General features: G+C 52.7%; 1 protein-coding gene across 2 annotated transcripts in view; it reads right to left on the bottom strand.

Annotated features, from left to right (window-relative positions):
• The window catches only part of RIMS3 (regulating synaptic membrane exocytosis 3), a 39,130-nt gene that overhangs the window by 10,246 nt on the left and 1,911 nt on the right, over positions 1–26,973 (bottom strand). Inside the window, exons 2-5 of one of the 2 annotated variants that reach the window (XM_035018888.1) lie at positions 13,080–13,255; positions 8,257–8,504; positions 2,734–2,875; positions 291–403 (exon numbers count right to left, since the gene is read on the bottom strand). In XM_035018888.1, coding sequence (XP_034874779.1) covers positions 291–403; positions 2,734–2,875; positions 8,257–8,473 — 472 coding nt within the window. In that variant the 5' untranslated portion in view covers positions 8,474–8,504; positions 13,080–13,255. The remainder of the gene's footprint in view (positions 1–290; positions 404–2,733; positions 2,876–8,256; positions 8,505–13,079; positions 13,256–26,973) is intronic. The other variant, XM_035018889.1, reaches the window with a different exon arrangement.

The following is a 26,973-nucleotide window of genomic DNA, read 5'->3' as shown; positions in this document are numbered from 1 at the left end:
CACTGCCAGGCGTGCAGCTGGTGGTGGGACAGTGGGTGGGCGTGTGGTGAGGGCGGCCCATGCTGTAAAGCTGCTGCGGGGTAGCCCGCAGAGCAAAGCTGGAACCCCTGTCCTCTCTGAAGAGGGAGGGACCTCAGAGGGCCCAGCCAACTCCTTCTGGCTGGCGCAAAAGCCAGAGTGAGGGCTCCTCTCTGCAGCTAGCCCTGTGTCACACGGGGCCCTCACAGAGCTCACCCCTTCTGTGGCGTGGCCGCCATCCCCCCGCTCGCTCAGCCCTCAGAGAGACTCACCCATCGGTGGCGTCGCCAATGTCTGTCGCCCCACAATCTGGGCTGGCCCCAGCCCATCCAGGAAATCACTGAACTGGCTTTCAGCCCCAAGCCGAGTGGTGGGGAAAATGAACCTGGAGGAAGACGCAGAGGGGCACATGAGGTGGCCTGGATGGTGAGATGCAGTGGCTCCGCCCCGCGGACACTGGGCCATGCCCCTCTGTGCCTCAGTTTCCCCTCTCCGTAGCATGAGTGCCCTGCTTTAGCTGGGGACAAACAGAACTCTTCATCTCTGCACGTTAAATAAAAATACTCTGGTGTCCCTTGAGAAATAGTAAACATAATAATGTTACCTAATCCTCAAGCACCAGGATATTCTAAGGTGACCCTTAAAAGGCAGGGCTTGCGGGCCACCTATGTCCTCCCCTGGGGATATGACTGCCAAGAACCAGAAACATAGGCCAGAAATTTCGATGCCTGGAGCAAGTTCTAAGAACTGAGGTTTAGTTGACCATATGTTTGGAATCCAAGTCGATAACGTGAGGTGGTGTCCAAAACAGCAACCGAGACCAAAATAACACAATTGCAGGGTTGAGATCAAAGGCGAGCGATGGTGGGTGGTCCCTGGTTGTGGGGTCTGGAAACAGTAGCAACACTGATAGTGATCAAGAGCTGGGCGGGCGCCAGCAGCGCACCAAACGCTCCGCAAGCATCGAGTTCATTCCTGCTGTTCTGTGCAGCGGGAGCTACGCTTGTCTTACAGATGAGAAAACAGAGGCTTCGAGAGGTAAGACTTGCCTTGACTGTAAAACAGTGATGCGATGCCCACCTTGCAGGGTTATGGTGGCAATTGGGGCAGCTGGTGCGTGAAAGGTTCCAGACAAGCAGGACACAATAAAATGGTAGTTACGATGTTGCTGTGAACATCGAGGGCAGTGCCCCCCCCTTAGGCACTCAAGGCTACATGTTCTGAGGGTGGCCAGCAGAGAAAGGACCAATGGGGGGGGCGGACCCGGCTCTGCTCGGGGGGCCAAAATGGACCAAAGTTCTAAGACCTCCTAGAATAGCCCAGGTATCTGGCCTGAGAGATCAGACTGTTCCAGAACGACTCCCCGCTTGGAAAGTTGGGCCTTGAGTCCCCCTTGGCCAGCGACAGGCAAGGAGAAAGACGGGTTGCCTACACTTGTCAAAGAGGGCCTGAATTTCCCCAACAAGGCTGGCCTCCACTCTGAGGGAAGGGGCTTCGAGGCCCACCCACTCTTACTGGCTGTCAGCAATAACCCCAGCCCGCACTCTGAAGAAAACCTGAGAAGGTTAAATAAGGTCACGGACTCTCAAGGTCACAGAATTTTAGGAGCTTGGTCTAGAGAGTGTAGAGGTTGTGAACAAAGGTTATAGAGTCAAATGGCCTTAATTCAAACCCTGACTCCACCACCACTGAACAGCTGTGACCTTGGGTGGGTACCTCACTCTCCTCCCATGCCTCAGTCTCTCCACATGGAACATGGAGATCATGGTAGTGCCGACATCCCTCAGTGTTAAATGAGACACAGTTTTTGGTCTGATGGTGGCTGGTAGACCCCAGAGTAAGAAGCACCCATCTGAAGTGCCTAGTGACACCCTGCATATGCAGTAAATGCCCCTGGCCATTTGCATTCATGGAAGTGGGCACAGTAATGAGACACAAGATCACAGAATCCTAAATAATAGAGCCACAGGGCCCTGCTATCAATGGGCCTTGATGAAGCCGAACCAGAAAATCTTAGTCGTATAGCCAGCTTCATAGATTTGGGAGGGACCAAGGGAATATCTAACCCAGTGACTTTTGAATTTTTGACTGCAACTCCCATGCAATGGAAAAAATACATTTAACATCATAGACCTCTGTGCATCCATATATTAAAAAACCAAAACAAAAGTTCACAAGGTAATTCATCCTCACACCACAGGATATGTTTGAAATTTCTATTTCTTTCCCTAATACTGGTTTTGACCCACTAAACTGATTTTACTTCCTGCCTGAGTCACCAACCACAGTTTGAAAAACACCAATCCAGTCCAACCTCCTTCTCTCAGCTCCATGCAAGACCACTTGTGAGAACTCCATTCATCTGAGCCGTAACAATGGTTTCAGATCGAAAAGGATTCTGGGTCCACATTTTCCTCCGGAGCCCTCTCGTCTGAGGGCAGTGTGTAGGTGCTGGGGGCTGGGAGGCATGAAACATACAGATGGGATGCAGTGCCCCTGGGGCCGCTGGGGGGTTTGGATGGGAAACAGCAGCCCAGAGCAAGAGGAAGACTGGGGCGCAGGCAGCGGATGTCCATGGAAGGCAGGGACGCAGAGGAACCCAGACATCTGGACCCGAAACCCAGCCAGAAAGATTTCCCCACCCTGCCCCCTGACTCTGGGACTAGAGGACCATGCGGGAAGGTGGGGACCAGAGTGGACATGGGCTGCACGCACGTGCCCTCGGAGCTGTTGCTGTTGGTGCTCCCATCTGTGGACTCCCGGCTGCCCTGGCGTGTGACCCGACTCCGCATCTCCACCGCGATGCCCGTCTCTGTGCTCCGCCGGATGTTGCTGCGCAGCTTCTTGGTGGCCCCTTCTGGGACCCCCGAAAACAAAGAAAGGGAACAAGGTCAGATCAGTGATGAGGCTTCTGTGGGAGTGCTGCCAAGGTCACCTCTTGGGATGGGGCAGGACGGGCAGGGCTCTGACTGGAGGCAGGGGCGCTGCTGAGCTGGTTTGCACAGTGACAGGGACGAAGACTAGAAGGATGGCTGGAGGCAGCGTCAGGATGGTGGGGCTGTGGGGTGGGAAGTCACCAGGTGCAGCCCAGCCCTGCAGCGTTCACCCTCATCCCTGCCAGGCTCCCTGATGGCCACCTTCCCAACTCAATTCCAGCCTTTGCCCCAAATGGAGAAAGTGTTCCTTTCTCTTCTGGAAAGGTTGCTTTCTCTGGCATTCCCAGATTTGCTTTCCCTCTTCCAGGTACCCTCATGAACCCTATCACACCCAGACCTCACACTCCACCTCTGTGATACCTTCATAGGCCCAATAAAACCCCCATGGGAAGCTTGGCCACTCTCAAACTAACCTGCATTCTCAAGGTGGGTCTGAATGTGGAGGGGGATGTGTGTGGAGGGGTGCAGAGGCCATTAGGGAAGCAAGACTGAGAGAGACCACTAGGTTGACCTGAACAGACCTTGGCTTTGAGAGGTCTGCAGAAGAACCCCAGAAACCACATGGTGAGAGCTCACTCCGTGTCTCTGTACCTCTTGTTTGGAGGGCCCTCTACCCTCACCCCAGCCCCCCTCTTGAGCCTTGCAGGGAACATGGGGCACTTTGCCTCTCCTAGTAGCACACCATCCTGCCTGGGTTTCCATGGCAACCTCCTCAGCATTGCAGCGAGGTCCCCCTAGACACCCTCTCCTCCTGGGGGGGGGGGGTGGAGCAGAAGACGGGTTGAATTGAAGGTTTGTAGGCCTGCCCCTGCTGAAGCTTCACTGCCTGAAGAGCTTGATAGGAAGGGAAGGTGGCATCACATAAGGACTGTGTCAAAGGAGCCACTGGTTAGAGGCCTGGGCAAATTAAGAGTGGAATTGCCACCAGGGCTGAGGAGGCTGGGAGGGGGGCTGGCAGCACAGCCTCCAAAAGCAGTGGGGAGGGGGGAGCCGGTTATGCTGAAAACCCCGTCTCCGGGCCACACCCCAATGGTGCATTGGGGAGGTATTGTTCAAAATGCCAGCCTAAGAAAAGGAGGGCTTCAGTCTCCCTGCTTCATCCTACTTACATTTCAGGAAGTCCCCCCAGCGGGAGGGAAGGCTGAGAGGGCCGGCCCCACCAATGGATGGGATGGGGGGACTGGGAGTGGGGATGGGCTGGTGGTGAGGAGGAATGTCTTCTCTGAAGCCAGCCCAGCTTCTGGGATATTGGAATAGCTACTATCCACAAGTCAATGAGACCACCGATATGTCTATCAGTCTGTCTCTCTCTCTCTCTGTGTCTCTCTCTCAAACACACAGAGTCACTTTAGCTGATACGTATTTCTTTCACACAAGCATAAGTAGATACAATGAGTGCTAACAATCACATATATGAGTACAGCGATCTCCCACACCAGGTCATGTATGTTCATATAATGAGCACACAGTCACTAACAGTCCTACTAGGTCTTAGTCACACATACACACAACACACTCTGCCACATACATGTGACCGTCACACCATAACACCTGATTGAACCCCTCCACTCGATCACAAACAGTGTGTGACCCACCACACAGAGGACTGGGCAATGATGGTGGGTGTAGGGTGCTCACCTTATCCCTGACTCCTAACTGCCACATCCCCTCTAACCCAGTTAGGAGACAGATGGTCTGTGGGAGCTGCACTTTACCCTCCCCCATACCTCCCCTCCCCTGACAACACACACCCTGAGCTGAAGCCAGAGCCTCACCACCCCATGGCCCCAACCCTCCTCTTCTAGACCCACTTGGGAGAAAATTTACCTTCTTTGACCTACCCAATGCACTGTGAGCCCCTGGGTAGGGGTGTCACAGAATCCTGAAGTATTAGAGACACCTCGCTAGCCCCCCACTGCCATTTCACAAATGGTGAGCCTGAGGTTCATGTGCTCACAGGGCTGGGGTCAGACCCCAGGCCCACCCTCTCCTGATCTACTGACGGCCTACTTTTCACTCCTCTCCATCAAGTCCACATTGGTTTGAGAAGTGATTCAGCAGAGATTAAGTTCCATATCTTCTGGGTGGGGAGAAAGTTCTTGCAGCTTCAGAGGTCTTGTCCAGTCTGAACTCTGTCGATCTGGGAGTAACTTTATGTAGACTCTCTCTCTCTCTCTAAAGAACTGGGCCAAGTTGCTTGCAATAATTCTGTGGTGCCTGGAGACTGAAAGACTCCAGGAACCATCTCATCTGTCCCACCACATACAAGGGAGAGGCAGAGCCTTTAGCAGCACTGCCCATGGCATCTCCTGGAATGGTCCTGAACCCTCTTCCCAGAGCCCAGAGCCCAGGTGGGAAGGGCTGCTGTCCCTGGTACTGAAATGAGGAGCTTCATTTGGGCAGAGGCTAGAATGGCCCAGCCTAAGGCCAGGCCAGAACCTACCTATGTCCTGGGACCCTAAAGCTGTGCCCCTACCCTCATCATTGCTCCTACAGCTTAGAGAATGTTAGATCTAGAAGGAAGCTGGGAGACTAAGACCGTCTTTATAGCTCCATTTTACAGAAGAAGAAATTGAGACCCAGTGAGAAGATGACTCTCCCAAGGTCCCATGGGGAGTTAAAGAGCTAGAACTAAATTCTAAAGTTTCAGGGTGAGTTTCTGGAAGCCCACTTGAGTTAAATGTGAGGAATAAACTGGAAGGGGCAGGCATGAGGCAGGGGAACTAGAGAGGAGGCTGGGGCAATAGTCCAGGCTAGATATCACGGGGCCTGAACTAGGACAGAGGCTTTGAAACAAAGAGGAGATGGGTGGGGCTGGAGCCAATACATTGTATGGACAGACCCTGAGGAAGGAAGCCCCTACAGGGGCAGACCTAGAGCTCAGAAGATTGGGTCCCAACTTCACACAGCCCAGCCCTGCAGGGATTCTAGCAGGGAACTGAACCATCCCATTTGGGGACAGCAGGAACACCCTGCTAGGATCTTTTCCCAGAACAGAGTTTCCCGGGCCAGTGCCCATGGTGAGTCAGCCCATACATCCCTCTGGGGCCAGACTCTCCCACCCAGGATGGGGCTCCAACCTAGGACACTGGCAACCTCAAGGCTGGGGAGAGGTGTATGCTATGAGCAAGGGGGCAGAGCTGTGGGGGCTAGAGAACTCACTTCTTGTTTGGTCCTACTGTGTGGCCATGGCCAATAATAACACTGACAATTTACTAAGTATCTACTATGTGCCAGGCACGAGGCTGGGTGCCTTTGCATACCCTATCTCATGGAGTTCCCTGGACAACTCTGCAAGGCAAGTATCACTGTCCATATTCCACAGTCGAGGAAGCAGACTCAGAGAAGTGAAATAACTTGCCTGAGTCACCCAACTAGCAAATGACAGGGTGTGGCTCGGAAGGCCAACTTGAAGTTGTTCTCCAGGAAAGTGCCTTCTCTCCAGGCTCAGATGCCTCATCAATAAAATGAGTATATCGGACTAGATGATCCCAAGGGGCCCTCCCTGCTCTCACATTCAGAGATTAGGTGATCCACAGAGACTTTCAGTTAAAAGGGCATCTGGGCCGTTCACCTGGCTCAGGCCCAGGCCTTCAGTTGTACCCTTGCATACTATGGCGACAACTGATCCTGAAGCCCTATCGTCATTCATCTCCCCTTGAGGCTTCAGGTCTTCTTGGCGTCTACTCCAATCCCTGCCTGCTGACTGTGGAGTCTGGGTAGGTGGACAGCCCCAGGCCAACCACCAGAACGTCTCCCAGTGACTCCGGTCCCAGCCTGGGCCTTGGAAGACCGTCCGTCCAGATCGCTTGGGCATGAAGAAACCTTTGGGTCTGAAGCTGAACCGGGTAGATTCAGCTGGAGATTAGCAGGGTTTGGACTCTTGAAGCCAACTCCTGGGGTCCAATACCTCCCCAACCTAATCTTAATCTCCTAAACTTAATCTCACCCCTTGATCCTGGACCAGCCCACCTCCTGGATCCATAGCTCCCTGACTCCCTAGCACCAGGCCTAAACTGCCCACTTACAGAGGCCATGCCCATCCCGGGGCACAGAAAACCTCCAGCCCCCTCCCCATCCAGCGTTTCCCTGAGCCAGAAACCACATCGAAGCTTGATTGCTGGAAAAGACCATCCCACGTGCTCCTGTGAAGGGCTTTGTAAAAATCTATTTTAAGGCCTGGAAAAGTCTCCCACCCTCAGCCCCAACTGGGAGTCTTGATGAGCATTCTCTCTGGATCCTCTGGTGCCCCCACCCCCTCACCACCCCCATCCAGCTGCCCTATTTGAAGGTTTCCTGGGGAAGTTGTTACTCTGAACAAAATAAGCAGGAAGAGATTTTAAAACAAAACCAGCTGGCGTCTGGCTGATGCCACAAAGTGAGGAGGTCTCGGCGGGGGGGGGGGGGGGGGCTGGCTCTTTTGTGATGTGGGGTCCAGTGTGACTGTGTGTGACAAAGTGGGTCACCCACCAGTCTGAGCATAACTGGCATTCCAAAACTAGGTGTCTGAGAAAATACACTTTTCCAGATGTAGCTGTTAAGGTGTGTGTGAATCTGGATTCACGAGGTATGGGCACATGGGAGTGCAGCGTGCTTCTGTGACCATGGGCCATTGTGTGTGCGTGTGTGTAACTACGCTTCTGTCATCTGGGTCTGTGCATCAGTATGCAGAGCGCTGTGCTTATGCGATATGCACGACCACGAACAGTGTGAATGGCTGTACTATGCTTTCCTGGCAGTAGGGGTGGCCCAGCTGAGCAACGGGGCACACTGTTTATGTGACTACGCAAGGTGTGTGTGTCTCTCTTGTGACTTGGAATGTATATGCATAACTGTAACTACATTTGGGTGGCTGTTTGCACTTGGGAAACTCAGAGAACACAGGTAAGCCTGAATCCTGTGGAAGTGTGTCTGTGAAGTTGTGTCACTTGTCACAGTGCCAGGAATACGACGGCTGGTTCATAAAGCATTGATGATGAATGGGTACGTCTGTGCATGGAGGCAGCAGAGTTAAAGTTTAGGAGCATGAACCCAGAAGCCCGGCTGCTGGGGTTTGAATTCAGGCTCCACCAGCCCACTAGCTATGTAGTTTGGGGCATCTTACTCCCCGTTCTCTGTGCTTTTGTATCTGCCTCATGGAGTTTGCGGGGATTCCATGAGTCAGGACATGGACCGGACCCAGAACAGCACATGGTATACGGTACGTACTCTAGAAGTATCTGTGGGCGTGACAACCTTCCCTGGGTGCCCTGTCATGACAAGGTGCCCCAACCCAGGCCCTCCGAGTCCTATGCCCTCTCACCAGACGGGGGCAGCTGCAGCGTGCTCTTGCTCCACTGGGTCAGGCCCACGATGGCCACCATCTTGGCCCCAAGGCTGCTGCGCCGCTTCTTGGCCGTGGTGGTCCCGGTCCCACCCCCAGCCTGCTGGGGGCCGCAGATTTCACCACTGATGCTGGAGCTCCGAACCACATTCCTGGAGGCCGCGGCCGAGGCCGGACCCGGCTCCCCGTTAAACATGGTCCGAGGGGCGGCAAGGCCTCAGGCAACCCTGTGGGGGAGAGCAGGAGACAATTGGGTCCCACATCAGGCCCTGGAGCCACTCTACTGCAGCCCACCGCTTCCTAGCTGTGTGACCTTGGGTCAGTCACCTGGCCTCTCTGAGGCTGTGAGGATTAAATGAATAAATAAAGGTAAAGAGTGTACCCAGCGTCTGGCTCAATAAATGGTACCATTCTTATGAGCATATGGCTGTCCTGGCAAGTGACCTGGTTTGGCAGTCAAGGCAGAGGTTATGGAGTCATTTGGCCCACTCTCGAATTCCAAAGGCCTCTACACACTGGCTGTGTGATCTTGTGACCAAGCACCTTGGGGTTTCAGTGAACACCTCAGCAAAATGAGAAATAAAAGCACTTACCTCACAGGATTGTTGTAAGGATTAAATTAGAGCATGCAAAGGCACCTAGAACAGTGTCAGGCATGGAGTAAATATTCAGTAGGTGTGATTACTTTCACAGCCAATAATAAGAACAAGGAGAGCAAAAGTGGTCCCAGCCTCGGGGGACGACGGAAGGGGACCTCCTGCTAAAGGGGACAGCACAGAGAAGTATAAAGGAGCAGGCACAAGTCACCCTGGAGCATCCCACAGAGCGGCAGCCTCTGGAGGTGTTTTAACCTGTTTCCCTCCCAGGGTCTTTCCTATCTATGCATTTTTAAAAATAATTGAACTCATACTGCAAATACAATTTTACATCCTGGTGTTTTTCATTTAACATCAGATCGCAAGCATTTCCCAATGTCATTAGCATGTTTTAATATAAGGTATACATGTTTTAATACCACCATAATATTCCGTTGTATGGTGGTAGCATAATGGACTTAACTATTTCAATGCAGTGCCTCTTAGATCAGGTCCGACTTCTTCCCCTCTCTCTTGCCTTTTAAACAACACTGCAATAAACATGTTTCTACACTGCTTTGATCTGCTTCTTTCCTTAGGATTGATTCCCAGAAACAGAGTGCCTGGGCTGGGTGTGGAGACTGCTAGGAGCCTCCCCAATGTCCACTCTCCCTTCCTGCTTCCTGGCAGAGTGCTGGTTTTGTCAGGTACCACCCATCCCATTTCGGAGGTAGATCCAGATTAGCTCAAGCCAATCAATGAGTGGCACTCACCTTGGTAACTAGTACTGGTCCGAGGGCAGGCCTATGATTCAGTTGGCCCCATGTGACTTAAGGGGAAGATTTGGATTCCATGCTTTTCGGAGAGGTGAAGTCTCCCTCCCCCACTTCTTCCCTCAAGACCCTTCCCCCTAGGGAGGGCCCAGTCCTAGGAGGAGGCGCAGAGCAATGGGAAGGACCTCAGGCCACCCCGGAGCCTGCCTTTTTCTGGCCTAACCAGTTATGCAGAGAATGTGCTTGCACCAGTTGGAATCAGTGTTCTCCGTTACATCCCAAAGCATCCCACCTGATACCGAGGACACAAACATTTCTTTGATTCTTGAAAGATATTGCCAAATTCCTTCCAAAGCTGCATTCAACGAATATTTAAGCCCCTAAAATTCCAAGACCTAGGCTGAGTGCCAAGGATATGGCAGTGAGCCAGGCCAACGTGGTCCTGCCCTCCCAGAGCCTCCAGTCCAGGAGGAGAGACAGACAGTAAGTCACTGATTATATAATTAAATATAAATCTGATGAGCATGAGGGAAGAAAGAGGGCATTGGGACCCACTTTGGGGGAGCAAGGGAGCAGGGCAGCGTGCGTCTATGGCTCGGTTTTGCACAGAGGCGGGATCGCCAGCTGCCGGCCTCTACAACTTGGCCCAAAGTCCCATACAGCAGTGGGTGTCCTCCGCTCAGAGTATAGGAAAAGTGGCGCTCTGGCAGGCTCTGCCTATAACCCTTCCCAGCTCTGTCCCCGGCTACAGAGCTCTTGCCAGGGCAGCTCCTCATCCCAGGGCTCAGGTCACTCTGCTTGACCCTCTGCCCTCAGGCCTGTCACCCTGAGGGTATCTGACTTCAAAAGGACAGAGTTGAAGTGTGTGTGTGGGTGGAGGAGAATGAGGGAGAAGGAAGGGGCCACTCTAAAGGATTCAGTTCCCAGATAGCTCTGAATGGTAGCCGCTTGGCCTCCTGATCAGTGCAGCTCCTGCCAACCAGGCAAATTGGGGCTGACGGTGGGGATGAGTCAAAGCTGTGTTCTCCCTCCTTTGTGGTTGTCTGGGCTGTTTTTGCTCACCCCGTGATATGTGCAGAGTCCCAGATTCTATTTCTCCATCCATCCCCCACTAACCTTGCAGCTAATGGAAAGTCCCCTGGACGTGGGCCTATGATGATCTCTTCTCTTTAGTTTCCAAATCTAGAGCCAGTTTGTGTGTTTTTTGAGGTATCTGCATGGTCTTTTGGTGGATGGTGGGAGAGGGCTTACAGTATAAGCCTAATTTACTCGTTAAAGTATTCCTGTTAGGTGTGTGGTAATCTCCATGTCACAGATGAGAAACTTGAGTCTCCGAAAAGTCAAGGCCTTGCCCGTCCTACTCAGCTAAGAAATGGCAACATCTGGACTCGAACCCAGCTCTCCTTTTCCCACAAAGATGCAGACATAGGGGCTCCTAGGTGGCTCAGTCGGTTAAGTGTCCTATTCCGGGTTTTGCCTTAGGTCATGATATCAGGGTTGTGGGATTGAGCCCCCTGTCCTTGGGCTCCACGGCAGATTCTCTCTCTTCCTCTGCCTCTGCCCCTCCCCCCCACTCATGCTCTCTCTCAAAATAAATAAATAAAATCTTAAAAAAAAAAAAAAAAGATGCACACATGCTCAGCAGCTCCTGCTCCTTCAACCCAGAGCTCACCCAAAGGTGTGGGCCCATCCTTCCCCTTCAGTCTTTGCCCTGGGTCTCTGGCTCTTTGAAAACTCTGCAAAAAAAAAAAAAAAAATCTCTCTGGCCCAGGTTATCACAGCTGGCATGAGCATGTGAGGGGCAGGAGAAACCCCACTCAGACCACAGCTGGAGAAGCAAGTGCCTCCCCGGCACAGCCTACAGGAAGTTCAAGAGTGCCACTCCCAGGGGCTGAGAAGGGAGGAAGGTATGGGACAAAATTCCTGACCCCGCCAACCCAGGGGCTCATGTTTCCTCATGAATAATGAATGACACTGACAAGCAGATGGTTTGACATCCAGGACTCGGCATCATCTGGAGCTACTTTCTCATCTTTAACCACCCAGGGATCACCCAGGGGACCTGGAGAGCTGATGAATGCTTCAGAGAGCCCCACCAGACAGGCCACCCTCCAGGGGCCAGGAGGAGCCAAACCCGAAGCAGGGGACCCAAGGTCTTAGGGCCTGACCCCTGGGTTGGGTGGCCTGGGAGAAGTAAGAATCAGGAAGTGGGATTAGAATGTTATACAGACTCCTGTGTCACTTTCTCTGGGCCTTGATTTCCTCATCTGTGTGTAAAATGAAGCGGTTGGATTAGGTGATCTCTAGAAGCCCTTTTAACTAGAAAGTAGAGCCTGTGAACACATACTGCATTGGCAGGCTCAGAACTGGGGCTCCAGGTGCTTCTCTGACAGCTGGTCTAGCTCGAGAGGAGTGAGACAAAGAGACAGGAGGAGAGCCTCCTCACAGTGACACTACAGGGCCCAGTGATGGCCCTGAGCCATGACACTACAGGGAAAGGGGCAGCAAGCAGAGATGGGGGCAGGGTGGTGAGGGGCCAGCAAGGCACAGAACATAGCACCCCCCATACAGTCGTTCTGAAAGACTGCTAAATGAACTACATCCTCCCCACAAAAGTCACTTCAACAATTCCCTGCCTCTGAGCATGCCTGTTCCTTCCCCAGCCCAGTTCACGGCTCCCCAAGGAAGGGAACCCTCCCTCGCCAGGTCACAGGGACCTCACTCTGGAGTTCTCTCAGCCGACTCCCGTCTACTACTACTACAGCAGCATCTCCTACTATGGCTCGGATTTCCCGTCCAGGGACAAGGACTACTGTCCCCACTCCTGCCAAAGCTCCATGCCAGCAGAGACCTTCCAAGCTCCTCAAGGAAGGAGGCTAGTGTTTTCTTTCCAGCCATGGATATTTGGCCTCCACCCTGGAGTCTTAGTACACTAAGGGCTCTCCAAACCATCTCTTGAATCCTGGCAACAGGGGTCTCAGGGCTCTGCCAGGCTACCCAGGCCCCTTGGTCCCTTTGACGACGTGTCTAACCAGATCATGAGCCTTTTCTTGAGCGTCAATGAGGCGGTCAGAAAGCCCAAGATAAACCCAGCTACCCACCCTTTCAACAGGAGAGAGCAAGGAATCTGTCACAGGGTGACGGTAGGTTCACCCACAACAGACATCACTAATCCATTTCTTTCCCATCAAGGCCAGATTTAACCTCCGAATCCCTCTCAACCAACTGGTGAGAACTGGCTCATAATTAAAAATAGATTTGCCATCCCTATTCCAGCCTGAGTCTTTCATCTTGCAGAGTGGGACCTTAAGGCCCAGGATGGGAAAGAGACACACCCAGGGTCACATAGAACATTGGTGACAAAACCAGAGCTCTGACTCAAGTCACCTAACTCTCAGGTCCCACATCACCTGGCAGGTGCTTCCTCCCCACTCTGAAGAAAACCCAAACTCACCAAACTGATGAGTCTGAGCGTGGTGTTCCACATCACAGGGGGCTGTGCCCCTCTCAACAGCACACCCCTAGGGCATTTACACGAGGCTTCAGTTAACTTCTGCCCAGACACAAGTTTTCAGGAAGGAGGTGAAGGCAATCAGGGTAGCTCCCACGAGGAGATGATGTGCTAAGAGTCTGGAAGGAAAGAGGGAAGTTTAGAGGAAGGGCTAGCGAAAACATTTGTCCTTAAGAGCTTCCAGTAGCTTGTGGTGTAAAAAGACTTCAGAGATAGCTGTGTGATGTTGAGCAAATTCATTTAAACTCTCTGATTCTCTTTCCTACTTTGTAAAACCGTCCCGACTCCTGGGTCCCCTAATCTGCCTTTTGGCACTTTAATGTCAAACTACTGTTGCTGAAGCCCCACACACAACTTTAAGACTTTTAACACATGAGGGACACATGGGGGTCCACCTGTTAAGGAGCTCTAGACCCTATTTTTCCTTCCTCAGTCCTCCCCCTGACTGATGGGGTCTGTGTCCTTCCCCAGACTCTATGACATGCCCAGGGGTGGGGGGGAATCCTGGCTCCACCCCCAGCCATGTGACCCTGAGCAAATCATTCAGCTTCTCTGAACTTCTATCTCCTCTTCTACGTGAGGAGTCTACTTGCCACCTGGACCCAGCCCCACTCTCCAGGTAGACTGGGTGTTGGATGGGTATAAGGAGGAGCAGGATAACACTGTGATTAAAAACACAGGCTTTAGGGGTGCCTGGGTGGCTGAGGTCATGATCTCAGTGTCCTGGGATCGAGCCCCATGTCCGACTCTCTGCTCAGCGGGCAGTCTGCTTCTCCCTCTCACTCTGGCTCTCACTCTCTCTCAAGTGAATCAATAAAATCTTTAAACACACACACACACATACACACACAGGTTTTGGAGACAGACAGACTTGGTTCAAAACCTAGATCTGTCACTTACAAGCTGTATGACACAGGGCAATTCCTTAACAAACCCCCTGAGCCTACTGCTCCTCATCTCTTGAGTGGGTAAAATAATGCCCGCCTTAGGATTATTAGATGAAATGTTGCAAAATAAAGATTGGTAACATGCTAACTGCTCAGCTGGGCAACTACACTGTTACTACTCAGAATGGTGCCTTTGTAATGACTATACAGGGGTCAGTGTGTATTGGTCTGGATTGCACACCAGATGCAACCACTTCATGGGAAGGTTCACAGACCAACAGGATCACCTCTCCCTCCGGCCAGGGCTGCTTCCACCCCGAGCCCAGGATAGCATGGGATCCGGGTCCCTGTGCCTCTCAGGTGAGGTGGGAGCTGACACGGAGGCTGTGTTCTTCTCTGCCAGCATCTCAGCTCCTGGCCCCTCACTGGATGTTGGGTCTGGCATTTGAGACCCCTGATTCAACCTTACCCAGCACCAGAGCTGCCCACCACATCTCCCATCCCAATCTGTGCCCATGTCAGAGGCCAGTGTCTGCCTCCACAGAAGGCGAGAAGGGGTCTCTTTTCTCTAGTCTCTCCTTTCCCCCCTCAGGAAGAGATGGGCGGGTGACAGGGCTGGCAAATGGTGGGAGAGGTAGGTTGGGCTGAGGGAGCGCACCCAGCTTGCATTGGGAGTACCATGCCAGCTCCCCTCCTGATTATGTGACCTTTGTCTCCCCCCAGCCAGACTCCCACACACAACGCTATGCACACACACAGGGAGAGACATAAGACACTTGATTTCAAATGTGTGATCACACACCCTACACACCCAGACAGATGATATACACTTAAAGATACAATCACATGCGTACACAGATATGCCATGCACCCCCAAGACAAAGGCACACAGAAGCCGCCTCACTGACAGCCACAGGCATCTGCAGACTCACATATGTGTACACACCCACGCACACTCATACACACACACACCCCTCCTTGGCCCCTGCCCAGCCCAGAGAGGCGGGAAGAGCCCATCCCTTCAGTGGGCAGGGAAGTGGGAAGTGTCTTACCTGGATCTTGGGTTCCCTTGGCTGAGGCACGCATGCCAGCTCTGGGCGGGCGCTTGTGTGAGCTTGAATACACACACACACGCATCCCCGCTCCAGCCCCCAGTACCACGCTCCTGGCCCCCATCCCTGCAGGTCGGACAAAAGAGCTCCTCGGGGAGGTTTGTGGTGAGGAGATGAGAAGACTGGCAGGGAGCAGCTGCAGTCACCATGGCTACGGAGCTGACCCACTTCTCCTCCACCCAGCCTGGCCCACCCAGCCCAGGCAAGGGAGGACAAGCAGCCTGGGGCAGGGGGGCCCTCCCCATCACACACAGTAAAGAGGTGGCTCTCTGAGGGTGTGGTAAGGGATGGGTTGAGCCCCAGGCTGGATCCTGCATAGAAAGGCAATAGCCCAGACATTCTTTGAGGGGAGCAAGGTACTAAGAAGATGGCCCCTGCTAAACCTAGCCCCTCGCCTCCTTCAGCATCTGTACCTCTGGCTTCAGGGACCTCCATGGGTCATGCGCTTGCCCTGGACACGTTCTCAGACACAGGCCTCGTGGCAGGGCAGAGGGTGAGGCGGCCAGGCCCAAATCTGCGTCCCCAGCTCTAAGGACTCAGGACACTGAAGGGCAAGAGAGACCCAGAGCTGGTTGAATCCTGTGTCCTGCTCAGATCAAGGTGGTGGAGGGCAGGGCTTATCCTCCCAACTTGGACTAGGGGCTCCTGGAGGCATGGCCATGCCTTCATTCCTCAGCCCGGGCTGCCATGTGGGTCTTCTCTCAGCCAGCGGGCTCCTGAGGACATGGCCATGTGTCTTCCCTCAGAACCGGGGATAGAGAGGAACCACACAGCCTTTAGACAGCTCAGTGTTGTGAGGAGATCGCTCACAAAGCAGAATGAATCACTGCTGAATGACAGCTTCCCATAGCTCCACATTCCCTTCAGGATAAAGTAAAAACCCCCTCACACCAAGGCCCATAAGCCTAGTGACCCAGCTCATCCCATGCTCTTGCCCCTCTTCTGTATTTCAGCTGCACTTGCCCTTTTCCCATTCCTCAAAAGTGCCCTGTGTCTCTCATCTGCCTGGAATGCTCTTCTCCCGCCTCCCCACCCTCATGTTCTGGGGCCCTGTATTTACCTGCTGAGCCACCTTTGCCTGGCTGATCCTTACTCATTGCTCAGTTCCAGTTGCAGTGTCATTTTCTAGGAGAGTCTTCCCAGATAAAGTGAGTCCCCCTGTCATGCTCTCCCAGACTCTGGACTGTCCCTACCTGTTAGGTGAATTGTGTCCCCCACCCTCCCCCAAAAAAAGATATGTTGAGGTAGAAACCCCAGTACCTCAGAATACGACCTTGTTTGGAAGAGAGTCATTGCAGATGTGATTAGTTAAGTTGAGGTCATGCTGGAGTATGGTGGTCCCTAATAAGGGTGTCCTTATAAGAATGTGAAGACAGAGACACACAGGGAGAATGCCACGGGATGACAGAGGCAGAGTTTGGAGTGAGCAGCAACAGACTGAAGAATGCCAAGGATTACCAGCTGTCACCAGAAGCTAGGAGAGAGCCATGGAACAGCATCTTCCTCAGAAGGAACCAATCCTGCCAACACCTTGATCTTGGACCTCTAGCCTCCAGAACTGTAAGAGAATAAGTTTCTGTTGTTTTAGGCAAGTCAGTTTGCGGTACTTTGCTACAGCTGCCCTAGTAAACTCATATACTGCGATTCCTAATGTGTTCAGTGCTTGTCTCCCACACCCCAGCCCCTGGCTGTGAGCTGCCTAAAAATAGACACCATGTCTTCTTCACCCTGACCCTCCAGGGCCTGGCACAGGTCTGGCCCATAGCAGGGCTCTGTAAAAATGTGTTGAATGAATGAATGATGATCTCAAACAAAGATTAAATTAACAGTATTTATAGTTGTATAGAATTGTGAGTCATTTTTATTTTCTTCATGTGACATATTGTGTTTTTCTAAGTTCCCACTTGAGAAACTATATTGATGTTATCATAAAGAAAAACTAAAATACATATTTTTCTTTTCAAAACATACATTAAGATAACAGTCATTTCCACGAATATGTGTTTTGTGAAGAGGAGGAAGTTCTGCTATCTGCTTGATAACTACTTTTTCATTGATTAATTGATTCCTCCTTGTGTTGCTAGAGTGCTTTCCGGAGTCAGATTTACAGAGCTTGAGCTCTGGGGCCTTGCGGGGAATAGATTCCAGGTGGGAGGGGTCCAGGCAAAGTATGCATGCTTCTCAGCCAATCTCAACCCTTCCCATAGCTCATGGGATGTGGCCCAATGTGGCACCTGTCACCAGATGGGGGCTGCTACACTTCACACTTGAGAACACAACCAGCCCTGGCTGAAGGCCATTCCCAAACAGAAGCAAAATCCTACCCTTCATGAATGCACCCTCAAACTTAAATATTCACACTAATCATTTGGGGATCTTGTTGAAATGCAGACCTCAATCCCATGGGTCCCAGGTGGAACCTGAGATTCTGCATTTCTAACAAGATCTCAGGTGATACCCCACATTGCTGGTCTATGAACCACCCAAAGTTAAAGATAAGATATTCTGGTTGTTCCGCAAGAGTGAATGCTTTGGGATAGGGAGACCAGAAAAGGCACATTGGGAGTACCTCAAAAGATAGGTGGGATTTGGAGAGGTAGAGCTGGCAGGAAAGAGGTGGGAACTACCTGGAAAGGTACAGAGAGAAAGTGCTATGTTGGCAGGATGGTGACTTGAGCAATACAGTTGGAACAGGAGGTAAGTACTATTGTGGAAGGGAGGGCTAGAAAGGTAGGCTGGGAACAGCCAATAAAGGGCTCTGAATGCAGGGCTAAGAAGCTTGGCTTTAATTCCATAGGGAGTGAAATCTGACATGACTTAGAGATAATGTTTTCCAGAGATCAATCTGACACTGAGTGCAGACTCAGAAGAAAGTCTGACAGAAGGAAGAAGAGTCAAAAGGCAGGTAAGAAGGTTGCACTGCTTCAGATAATGCAGATGGGGAAAGGAAAGGGGTGGCTAGGAGTCACGAGAAGGCTTGGGGGTTGCCTTGAGTTAGTGATGGGACACAGTTGGGGAGAAGAAAAAACAGAATCCAAAGTGATTTACAGGAAGGGTGGAGACTGAGAAGCACCATCAGCAAAGCTTGAGGTCCCAGAGGAAAACACTGGCTTAAGGGGAAGATGAGTCCCATCTTAGATGTGATGAGTCTGACATAATACTGCAACTCCCACATAAAGGCACTGGGCAGGTAAGCAGATTCAGTGGAGCCCAGGAGAGCAATGTGTGTGGGCAGGATTTGGATGTGTACCCTGAAGGGAAAAGTGGGGTACAGAAAGGAAAGAATGCCCAGAGGGTAATACAGAGTGAGCAAAGGGTGACAGGTAATACCCACAGCTAGGGGTAGGAGGAAAATAGAATCCACTGAAGGGAGAATCAGCAGAGAGGTCAGAGAAGATACCATGGGTATACAGATGGCCAACCTGGAGGCCCTACCATACTGTGACATCAAAACCAAGGAAAGGCCTGCCCAGCCAAGGCTGTAGAAGGGCAAGGGAAGCTCAGGCTCGAAAAAGAGCACTGCTTGAATGGAAAGCAGCATTTGAATTGGTGGAGAAGAGGACGGGATTCCCTGGAGTGGGTCTGGGCTTCAGCAGGATCCGAAGGGGCTTGGGGCTCCCAATCACTTATTCCAGATCAGCCCTAGCACAGGAAGGACGATCCCTTAACCTGCAAACACACATACATGATATGTGCACACCCCAGAACCTACCAAACCCCCAGGGCAGAGCAGAGAAGTGGGGAGAAGGGGTCTTTGAAGCAAAACCTTATGGCCGGGAGGCACATAATTTATCATCCAACTAGGACTCTTTTGAGAGTGAGCAGAGACGCTACCAACAATCACAGCACAGATGTGCATTAAGACTTCCCAGGCAAACCCAGCCCTATGGTTACCCTAGCCCTGGGGGATACTGATCCCCCCAAAATGTCCGTTTGCTCCCCGTTCCCCCTTTCTAGATGGGGTGGCGGAATTGAGTCACAGGCGAGAGGAACAGGCAAGCTCATACTCCGAGGCAGCCCCCGCCCCTCCCCGCGGAGGAGGTTGGGGGATGGGGAGATCTGGCCCCCCCCACCTCCCAGCAGCACCATGGACAGCGACCGGCCCAGCCCGCTCCCAGTCCCCTGGCCCTTGTTTAGGCAGGACGGCCGCGAGGCTCGATCAATATTTCATGGGGGAACGGGTTCGGGTTACCAGCCCCGTGCCTAGCCGGAAGGCGCCGCCCGCTCCCGCCACCCGCCCTGGGGACCCTCCCCTGGAACCCAGCACACCCGCGGCCCGGCTCAGACAGACACCGCCCTCAGGCGCGCTCCGCATTCCCCGCACACCGCTCCGCCCCCGGACCCTTCCCAGGGCACAAAGACCCGCGCACACGCCACACAGCTTCCCGCGGCCACTCAGACGCACCGCACAGCCAGACGCGCGCTGTATGAAGACGGTGACTACACGGAACAGGCACACCCCACACCCCGCAGCAGGCCACCTAGACACACAGCACACACACAATACGCCTCGCAGACACACACTGCGCGGAGAGTTCACCGCAGACCCTGAATGCAGGGCTAAGAAGCTTGTGACACCCTGCCACACACACAAACTCACATGCTGCCCGAAAACTCCCTCACAGAGAGGCTCCGATACATTTACTAGACACACATATCACACACTGTGTGTGCACACACACAGTATGCCTTCACAGAGACCCTCAGGCATTCACCACGGATACGGAAGCACATGCAGCACACTACCGAGGCCCACCACCACCCTCCTGGAGCCCAGGCCTGCCCTCCTGCTGTGGACATGGGACTGGGGAAAAGACAGGCAGGACTTCCATCCCTCCTGCCTGGCCCCGGTGTTGAGTCCTGTGGATAAATTCTGTGTGTACTCTGAGGCCTCCGGGGGTTGTTGCCCAATCCCCCAGGGCAGACAGACAGAAGCACAAAGAGGTGGGAAGGGGGGAAGCAGGGGAAAGGGGATCTTTGAGACCCCAAAGCCTCCCTAGCCTTGCTGTCCCCAGGTCCCAAGCTCTGGGGCATGAGGCTCCAGGCATGGCCTTGCCCTCACCTGCAGCTCCCACAGCCTCTGTGCTCCCTGGGACTGCCACCTTCTGGGAGGCCCTGAGGTTTGTGTTGTGCGTGGGGACCAGGAGAACTGTGGAGTCTGCAGCTCCCGCTGCCCCCCTGGGAGTGCCCAAGTGCTGCCTCAGAGTTGAGGGGACATGCTACCCCCATCCAGACAGCCCAACTCCAAGAGCTTCCCTCTCCAGCAGGGGAGGGTAGAGTGGCACAAATTCTCCTCTCTGCAGAATAATCATGGCAGGATTTTCTGAAAGAAACCCAAGACAGGGCATGAAGTGAGGAGAGGGAAACAGGCTGGCAGAGCAGGAAGAGACCCCTGAATTTTCCAGGCAGGTGGAAGGGCCCTTCAAGATTATCTAGGCCAATAGGCCATGTCTCTGACATCCCCATACCACTTCCCAATTTTGCATTTTCCACATAATGTGCCCCCTCGACAATTTCTGCCAAATTTCCATACTCTTGTTCTGTTCCTTATTTATGGTCTTGAAATTGACACTTTTAACTTACATGCATTTACTGTAAATAGAAACTCTGTGTTACTACTATAAATGCAAAGGCTATTATTGCTTTTAATAAATAGAAAATGATGGTAAAATACAGTAAAAGCAAACTGTATTATTAAATTTTAGCTACATGGAGTTGCCAGTCAAGACCTCTTTGTTCAAAAGGGAAGGGCAGCAGTGTTGGAAAGTTGTTAAAGACACACTGGCACCTTCTCCCTGGAACAACCTTGGACTTGACGGAATTGAAAGGTAACCGACTTTCTCACGACGTGAGCCAGTGCTATGTAATGACAGGTCCACGAGCCACTGAAAGTCACCTCAGGTCTTGCTGAAGGTACTACCCCCCACGGTGGGAAGCTCTAGGCTTCCCACCTCCTGGAGGAGCTTGGGCACAGTGGCTAGCTGGACCCTTGGTGCTACGATCCATTCTGACAATAACAATCCTTAGAAATTGCTCAATTCTTTCCTATTTACAAATTGTCCCTACAGCCACCATCTAGTATGAGCTGCACAGCAGGAATTATCATCCCCATTTCTGAATGAGAAAACAGAGGCTCTGAAAGATTAAGAGATTTGTTCAGAGTCACATAGCTACACAGGGTAGATCCTCAACTCCCACCCCCCTTTTCTACTCTACCTGCCTCTATCTGTCCCATCATTGGGAGCCCTTGTTCTAGGCTGACCCCTTCCTGGGCAGAGGGGAGTAGAGGGAGAATGGTAACCTTGCATCTGCCTATGAGACCCTCACAATCCCGAAGGCAAACAAGCAAGTGAGTAAGTAGAGCTTTTATTCTGGAGTCACACTGTTGTGTGTCCCTAGCCGAATAACGGCACCTCTCTAAACCTCAGTTTCCTTGTCTGTAAAATGGGGATAATAATAGTACCTATCTTATAGGGTGTGAGGATTCAATGAAATAACACATGCGCATAGAGTCTGGCACAAAGTGAGAACTGAAAAATTTTTATCACCAGGGAAGTAAAAAGAATAGAATTAATTCAGGTAAAAAAAAAAAAAAATGCTGCTGGGGGCGGGTAGGCATGGCATGGTTCTTCACTGAAGAGAGGAAATGAGTTCCGTCTTAGAGAATGAATATGATTTTGGTAGAGAGAACTATCCTGTCTGCTCATGCCCTCCTCTTCCTTCTCTGCCCGCTCCAAAGAGAAGTGAGAAAATGCAGGGTCTCATCTTCCTATCTTTCTGCTCTGGCCTTTGAATGACAACTGACAGGCTCTTCAGAGCCTGCCCTGGGCATTGCTGCCCCAGTAAGACTCCCCTTTAAGTCACAATGCCTGGGCTGTTTTCTCCAGGGGCTATCCAGATGGAAGGTTGGGGGCCAAGCACACCCTAGCACTCTAAGGATTCTAGCAGATGTCTTTCAACGTACTTGTGCAGACAACAAAGACCCTCCCTACCACCACCTTTCTCCAACGGGGTCAAGAGTGATGTCTGCCTGTCTGACTTTGAGAGCTTTCCCAGCAGGCTGCAGGTTATTGGACCTGGGTGGGCACCTGACCCATTCAGAGCCAATCAGATCCTCTCATACAAATTTGGACTTGGACGGGCCAAACCCCGGGTTCTCTGAATGTGGCGGGAAGGAAGGACAACATACAGCAACTATAGGTTGCCCAGGCTCTGGTAAAGCAGAGAAAACCCAGTCTGTGGAGAAAGGTAAAGGCGGCCAGAAAGGTGCAGAGAACGGCTGCTTCCATTTCTCCTGGCCTACAGGTCCTGCCTCCCAGAAGCTAACGATTTTCTGCCCCTCCGTTCTCAGGAATCCCTTGTGTCCTGGTAATAAACCCTTCTTTATTACTGAAGCTGGCTTGAGTGGGTTTCTATATACAAGCAAAGACCTAATTAAGAAAGGGGAGAAGCTGGGAGCTAGAGGCACAAAGATGAACAATCCTGGGGGGCGGGGGGGGGGATCAGTGTGTCTGCACCGGATGAGCTCAGCTTAATGGGAGACATGGAAGCAGAGATGTAGACTCTGTACAGATGTGGCCAAAGGAGGGTGAGTTACCACCGTCCAGGAAGGGCCGGAAGGGTCCGCAGAGGCTTCGCAGCAAAGGTGGTAGCTGAGCCCGTTTTGAAGAGTGAAGGACATTCTCCAGGGAGACAAAGCAGAGGTGGGGGAGGGCTGACAGGCGCGGGAACAGCAAGTGCAGAGGCACAGAGGCACGAAACAGCCTGACGTGTTAGAGGAACTGCCAGAAGTTCAAAGTGTTGGGGGGGGGGTTGCGGATAGAGGGGGAGAGCAGGGAAGATGAAGCTGGAGAGGCAGTCCAGTGCAGATCACAAAGGGCTTTGAATTCCATGCTAAGAAGTTGAGGCCTTTCTTGTCAGCAATAGGGAGCTATTGAAGTATTTTAAGTAGCGGGGGGGTGACGGGGTCAGTTCTGTGCTTTAGAAAGATGCCTCTGGGGCCATACAAAGAAAGGACTGGAGAAGGCAGGCCTGAAGGCAGGGAGGCCAGTTAGGATGCTGCAGCAATGATTCATCTGTTCCTTTCATCCACTGACCCGCTCACTGTATACCTACTGTGTGCTGGGGCTAAGCAAAACAGGATTCCTGACCCCGTGGAGTTCACAGGCTAGCAAGAAAGAGAAACAAGAAAGAGGTGATTCAAGTGTGATGAGCGTCATGAAGAAGTATGAGGTCCTGGGGTGGGGGGGGCAGTGTTTAGTTTCTGGTTTTTAGGCTTCACCAGGGAAATGATGTTGGAGCTGGTATCTCTTTGAAAGCTAAGTAGGAGTTAAAGCAGCAGGAGAAGGAGTGCATTCCGGGACGGAGGACCATGTGTGAAAGTCCTGTGGCTGAGGGAGAGGAAGAATGGTACCACATGACAGAAAAAGGTAGGCAAGGACAGGAGCACACAGGGCCTCGGAGACTGCGTCAGAGTCTGGCTTTGGTTCCAAGAAGTCTTGGAAGGGTCTTACACAGGGAGATGATACAGTCAAACGTTTATCTTTCGAAGATCACTCTGGCTGCGGTGTGAAAAATGAAATAAAGTGGGGCAAGAACAGAAACGGAAGGAGCCGACTCTAGGAGGCTGTCCCTGTGGTCCAGGTGGGAGCCGACCGTGGCCTGGAATGGGGCGGCAGGCGGGGAGAGAGATACAGAGAGCTAACACGACTTGCTGAGGATGGCTGTGGGATGTGGGGGTGAGGGAGAGGGAGGTGTCCAGGAGAACTTCCAGCTTTCCAGCTTGAGCAAGTGGGTGGATGGTGGCAGCAGAGATGAGCTGGAGATGCTGGAGGCACAGCAGGTGCCAGCAGGCGGAGCTGGGGACCTGGAGACCTGGGTTTGGACCCTAGGCAGATTGAGACATCTAAATGTGGCCCAGGAAGCAGTTAGACCTGCAGGGCCTGAGCCCAGGAGGGACCCCTCAGGTCCAGAGAGTAATGAGATGACCTTGCAGTGGAGGAGGAGTGGGCAGTGCAGAGAGGAGGTTGCGGGGAGGCAGGGGGCAGTGGCAATCCTGGTGGCAGCAGGGCCTGGGGGCAGAGTGACCAGAAGCTCTGAGCTCGGCAAATCAGAACCATGAAATCTAAAGGTTAATTCCCTCAGCCCCAGGAGGTATCAGGCTTTGGCTCCACCTCTCCTGGCCAAGCCTCTGGCCTCAGCACAGACACCTTCCAGCCTCCCTTCCCCACAGCACCTCTTCCTCCTACCAAGACACAGCTCGGGGTGGTGGGGGGCTCCACCTAGGGAAGACTTCCCCAGTCCCGGCATGCACTCTGCTGTCCAACAACCTGGGTTTGAATCCCAGTTCTCCACTTGATAGCTGTGTGACTTGGGCCAAGAAATTTAACCTCACTTCCCTCATCTATATAACAGAAATAACAGTAGTACCTACTTCACGGGGCTGTTGGAGGGTTAGTACGCAAAGTAGTTAATAGAGAACCTAGTACACAGTAAGCACTCAATAAATGTTACTGTTATTAACATCCTGCCCACCTTGGGACAGTTAGTCATGCCCTCCACCTCGCACCTCCTCCACATGGGACCTATTTGCAGGTCTATGTCTCTCCCTGCTTCTTCCTACCTCTACCCCTATTTGTGGGGCTACATAATATGCAGGGCCCAGTGCTAAATGAAAATGTGGGATCCTTGTTCAAAATTAGGAGTTTCAAGATGGTGACAGCAGAACACTAACCCGAGTGTGTGGTCCTGCTAACGCGGGGCTCCGTGCCGCCATTGACTCATGAAACCAGCCCTGTCCCCACCCCCATCCAGCCCTGGGCCTGGCCTGGAGTAGGTGTCAGCCCCATGCAACAGGGTAAAAATGCCAGCTGTCATCGAGATAGGGTTTTGTCATTTCCATCTGGAATTTCATTTAATCCTTCCCATAGAAATAACATCAACTCTGTTTTACAGTTGACGACACTGAGGTTTAGAGATGGGGTGGGCCTTGCCAGAAGTCACCCGCCTCCTGAACTGCAGAGCTGGGATGTGAACATAGGCCTGGTGCCAAAGCCCTGCCTCTTGCCCTCTGGCTCCCTGGGGAGGTAGGGAGAACCTGGCCCCAAGGGGTGAACTTTGTCAACAAGGCCCAGAGAGAGGGAGCTGGAGGGACTGGGACCGGCCCCCTCCCTCCTGGGGCGGGCCACATAAACAACCAGCTCCCTGGGCACCAGGGCTACCCAGGGAATGGGGTGTGAAAGGGCAAAAGGTCACTCCTAAGAAGGCTCTGCCTGAGGGCCATAGACTCCAGCCCCTGCTCTGGAAATGAAACCCTGCCTTCTCGGCTTAAAGCCCTTTAGGGACTGCCGTTGGCCTCAGGAGAACTCCTAAGCTTTTAGTATCCTACTGACCAGGAAGGTCTGGCCTCTGCCACGGGCACACTCTCTACCCTCTTTCCTCCACTGCTGCCCTCCCCCGCCACACCAAGCCCCTCCCACCATCACCCAGGCCTGAGCACACACTGCTCCGTCTCCTAATCCCTGCTTCTTTGCCTCCTCAACTCCTTGTCACCCTAGGCTCCCTGAATCCTTCCTTTCAACCCACTGACACAAGTGTAATTAGCTGCCCTGGACCATCCTGGGCTAGAATGCAGGCTCCACGGAGGCAGGGCTGTGTGACTCACAGAGCTCGGTACATCAGCTGTCTGAAGGCATCCCCCTGCAACAGAGGCAGGAGGGTCCTGCACACCTTCTCCCCTTCTCTCCACTCCCCCCTCATCCTCTTTTTCTTGTTCAGGTATCTTGAGCTCAAGGTGGGAGAAGCCCAAACTTGCAAAGGGAAGAGAATCGTCATATAGTACGCACCTTCCACCTGCCAGCCCTGGGCTGGGGGCTGTACATCCAAGTCACTGCATCTAACCCCCAAGCACCTTCCTGATGGGGGTGGGGCAGTATACATGTAAATTATTCCTATTTTCCAGAGGAGTCTGAGACCAGTTGCCTGGAAGTGGAGAATGCAGGATTTGAACCAAGGTCTGTCTGATGCTCAAATACCTGGTGTCCTCTCTGCCCCTGTGACTGTCCCTAGCCAGCTCACTTCCAACCAGGGAGCAACTGTTTCTCACCCATACTTTCAGTTCACACACACCCAAAGCAGCTCAGCTCCTTGTCAGGTCAGCAAAACCCTAGTGCCGAAGGCAGCTCCGGGGTTAGTGAGAGGCCCATGTAGAAATCACCCCTCCCCTGGGTCAACAAAATGCCAGTCTAGGAGAAATACACCCCTCCTCTTCCCGTCAGCCAAACACTAACGGGGGAGACACCCCCACTGTCAGCAAAATGCTGGTACAGGAGGTATATCCTGCACCCCAAGTCAGCAAAAGCCAGTGCGAGAGACACTTCCCCGCCCCTCTCTGCCCAGGGTCTAAGACATGGGCTGGGGGTGCACAGAGTCCTCCAAAATAGAGCCCTTGGGGTGGGGTAGGGGGAGCTTTGGGGCTGGGGCTGCCGTTGCCTGGGGGAGGAGGCTGCAGCTGGGGAGCGGGCAGACTCGGGTGAGAGTTCTCACATGGCACTAATGAAATCAACCACCAGCCTGCCCCCCCCCCTTCCCCAGGGACCCTCCAGGCTCCAGCTGATGCAATGCCCAGGCCAGATAATTGTTTTCTTCCCTCCTTAAAGGGCCAGCTGCTCTTGCAGCTGCAGACCTCACCCAGACCCCTGAGAGACCCCACAGAGCTTAGCACCTGGTTAGGGATAGGGGGAGCCTAGAAAGTAGCAGCTTGGCCCTAGGCTCTGCAGAGGAAAATCCAATTAATGTCCGAGACCAGAAATGTCTGTGAGCAGGGAGGGAGGGAGACAT

The sequence above is a fragment of the Mirounga leonina genome, unplaced genomic scaffold (genome assembly GCF_011800145.1).
Source record: "Mirounga leonina isolate KUSES-001 unplaced genomic scaffold, KU_Mleo_1.0 Mir_173, whole genome shotgun sequence".
NCBI classification, from domain to species: Eukaryota; Metazoa; Chordata; class Mammalia; order Carnivora; family Phocidae; genus Mirounga; species Mirounga leonina.
This window is presented reverse-complemented; position numbering and strand designations above follow the sequence as displayed.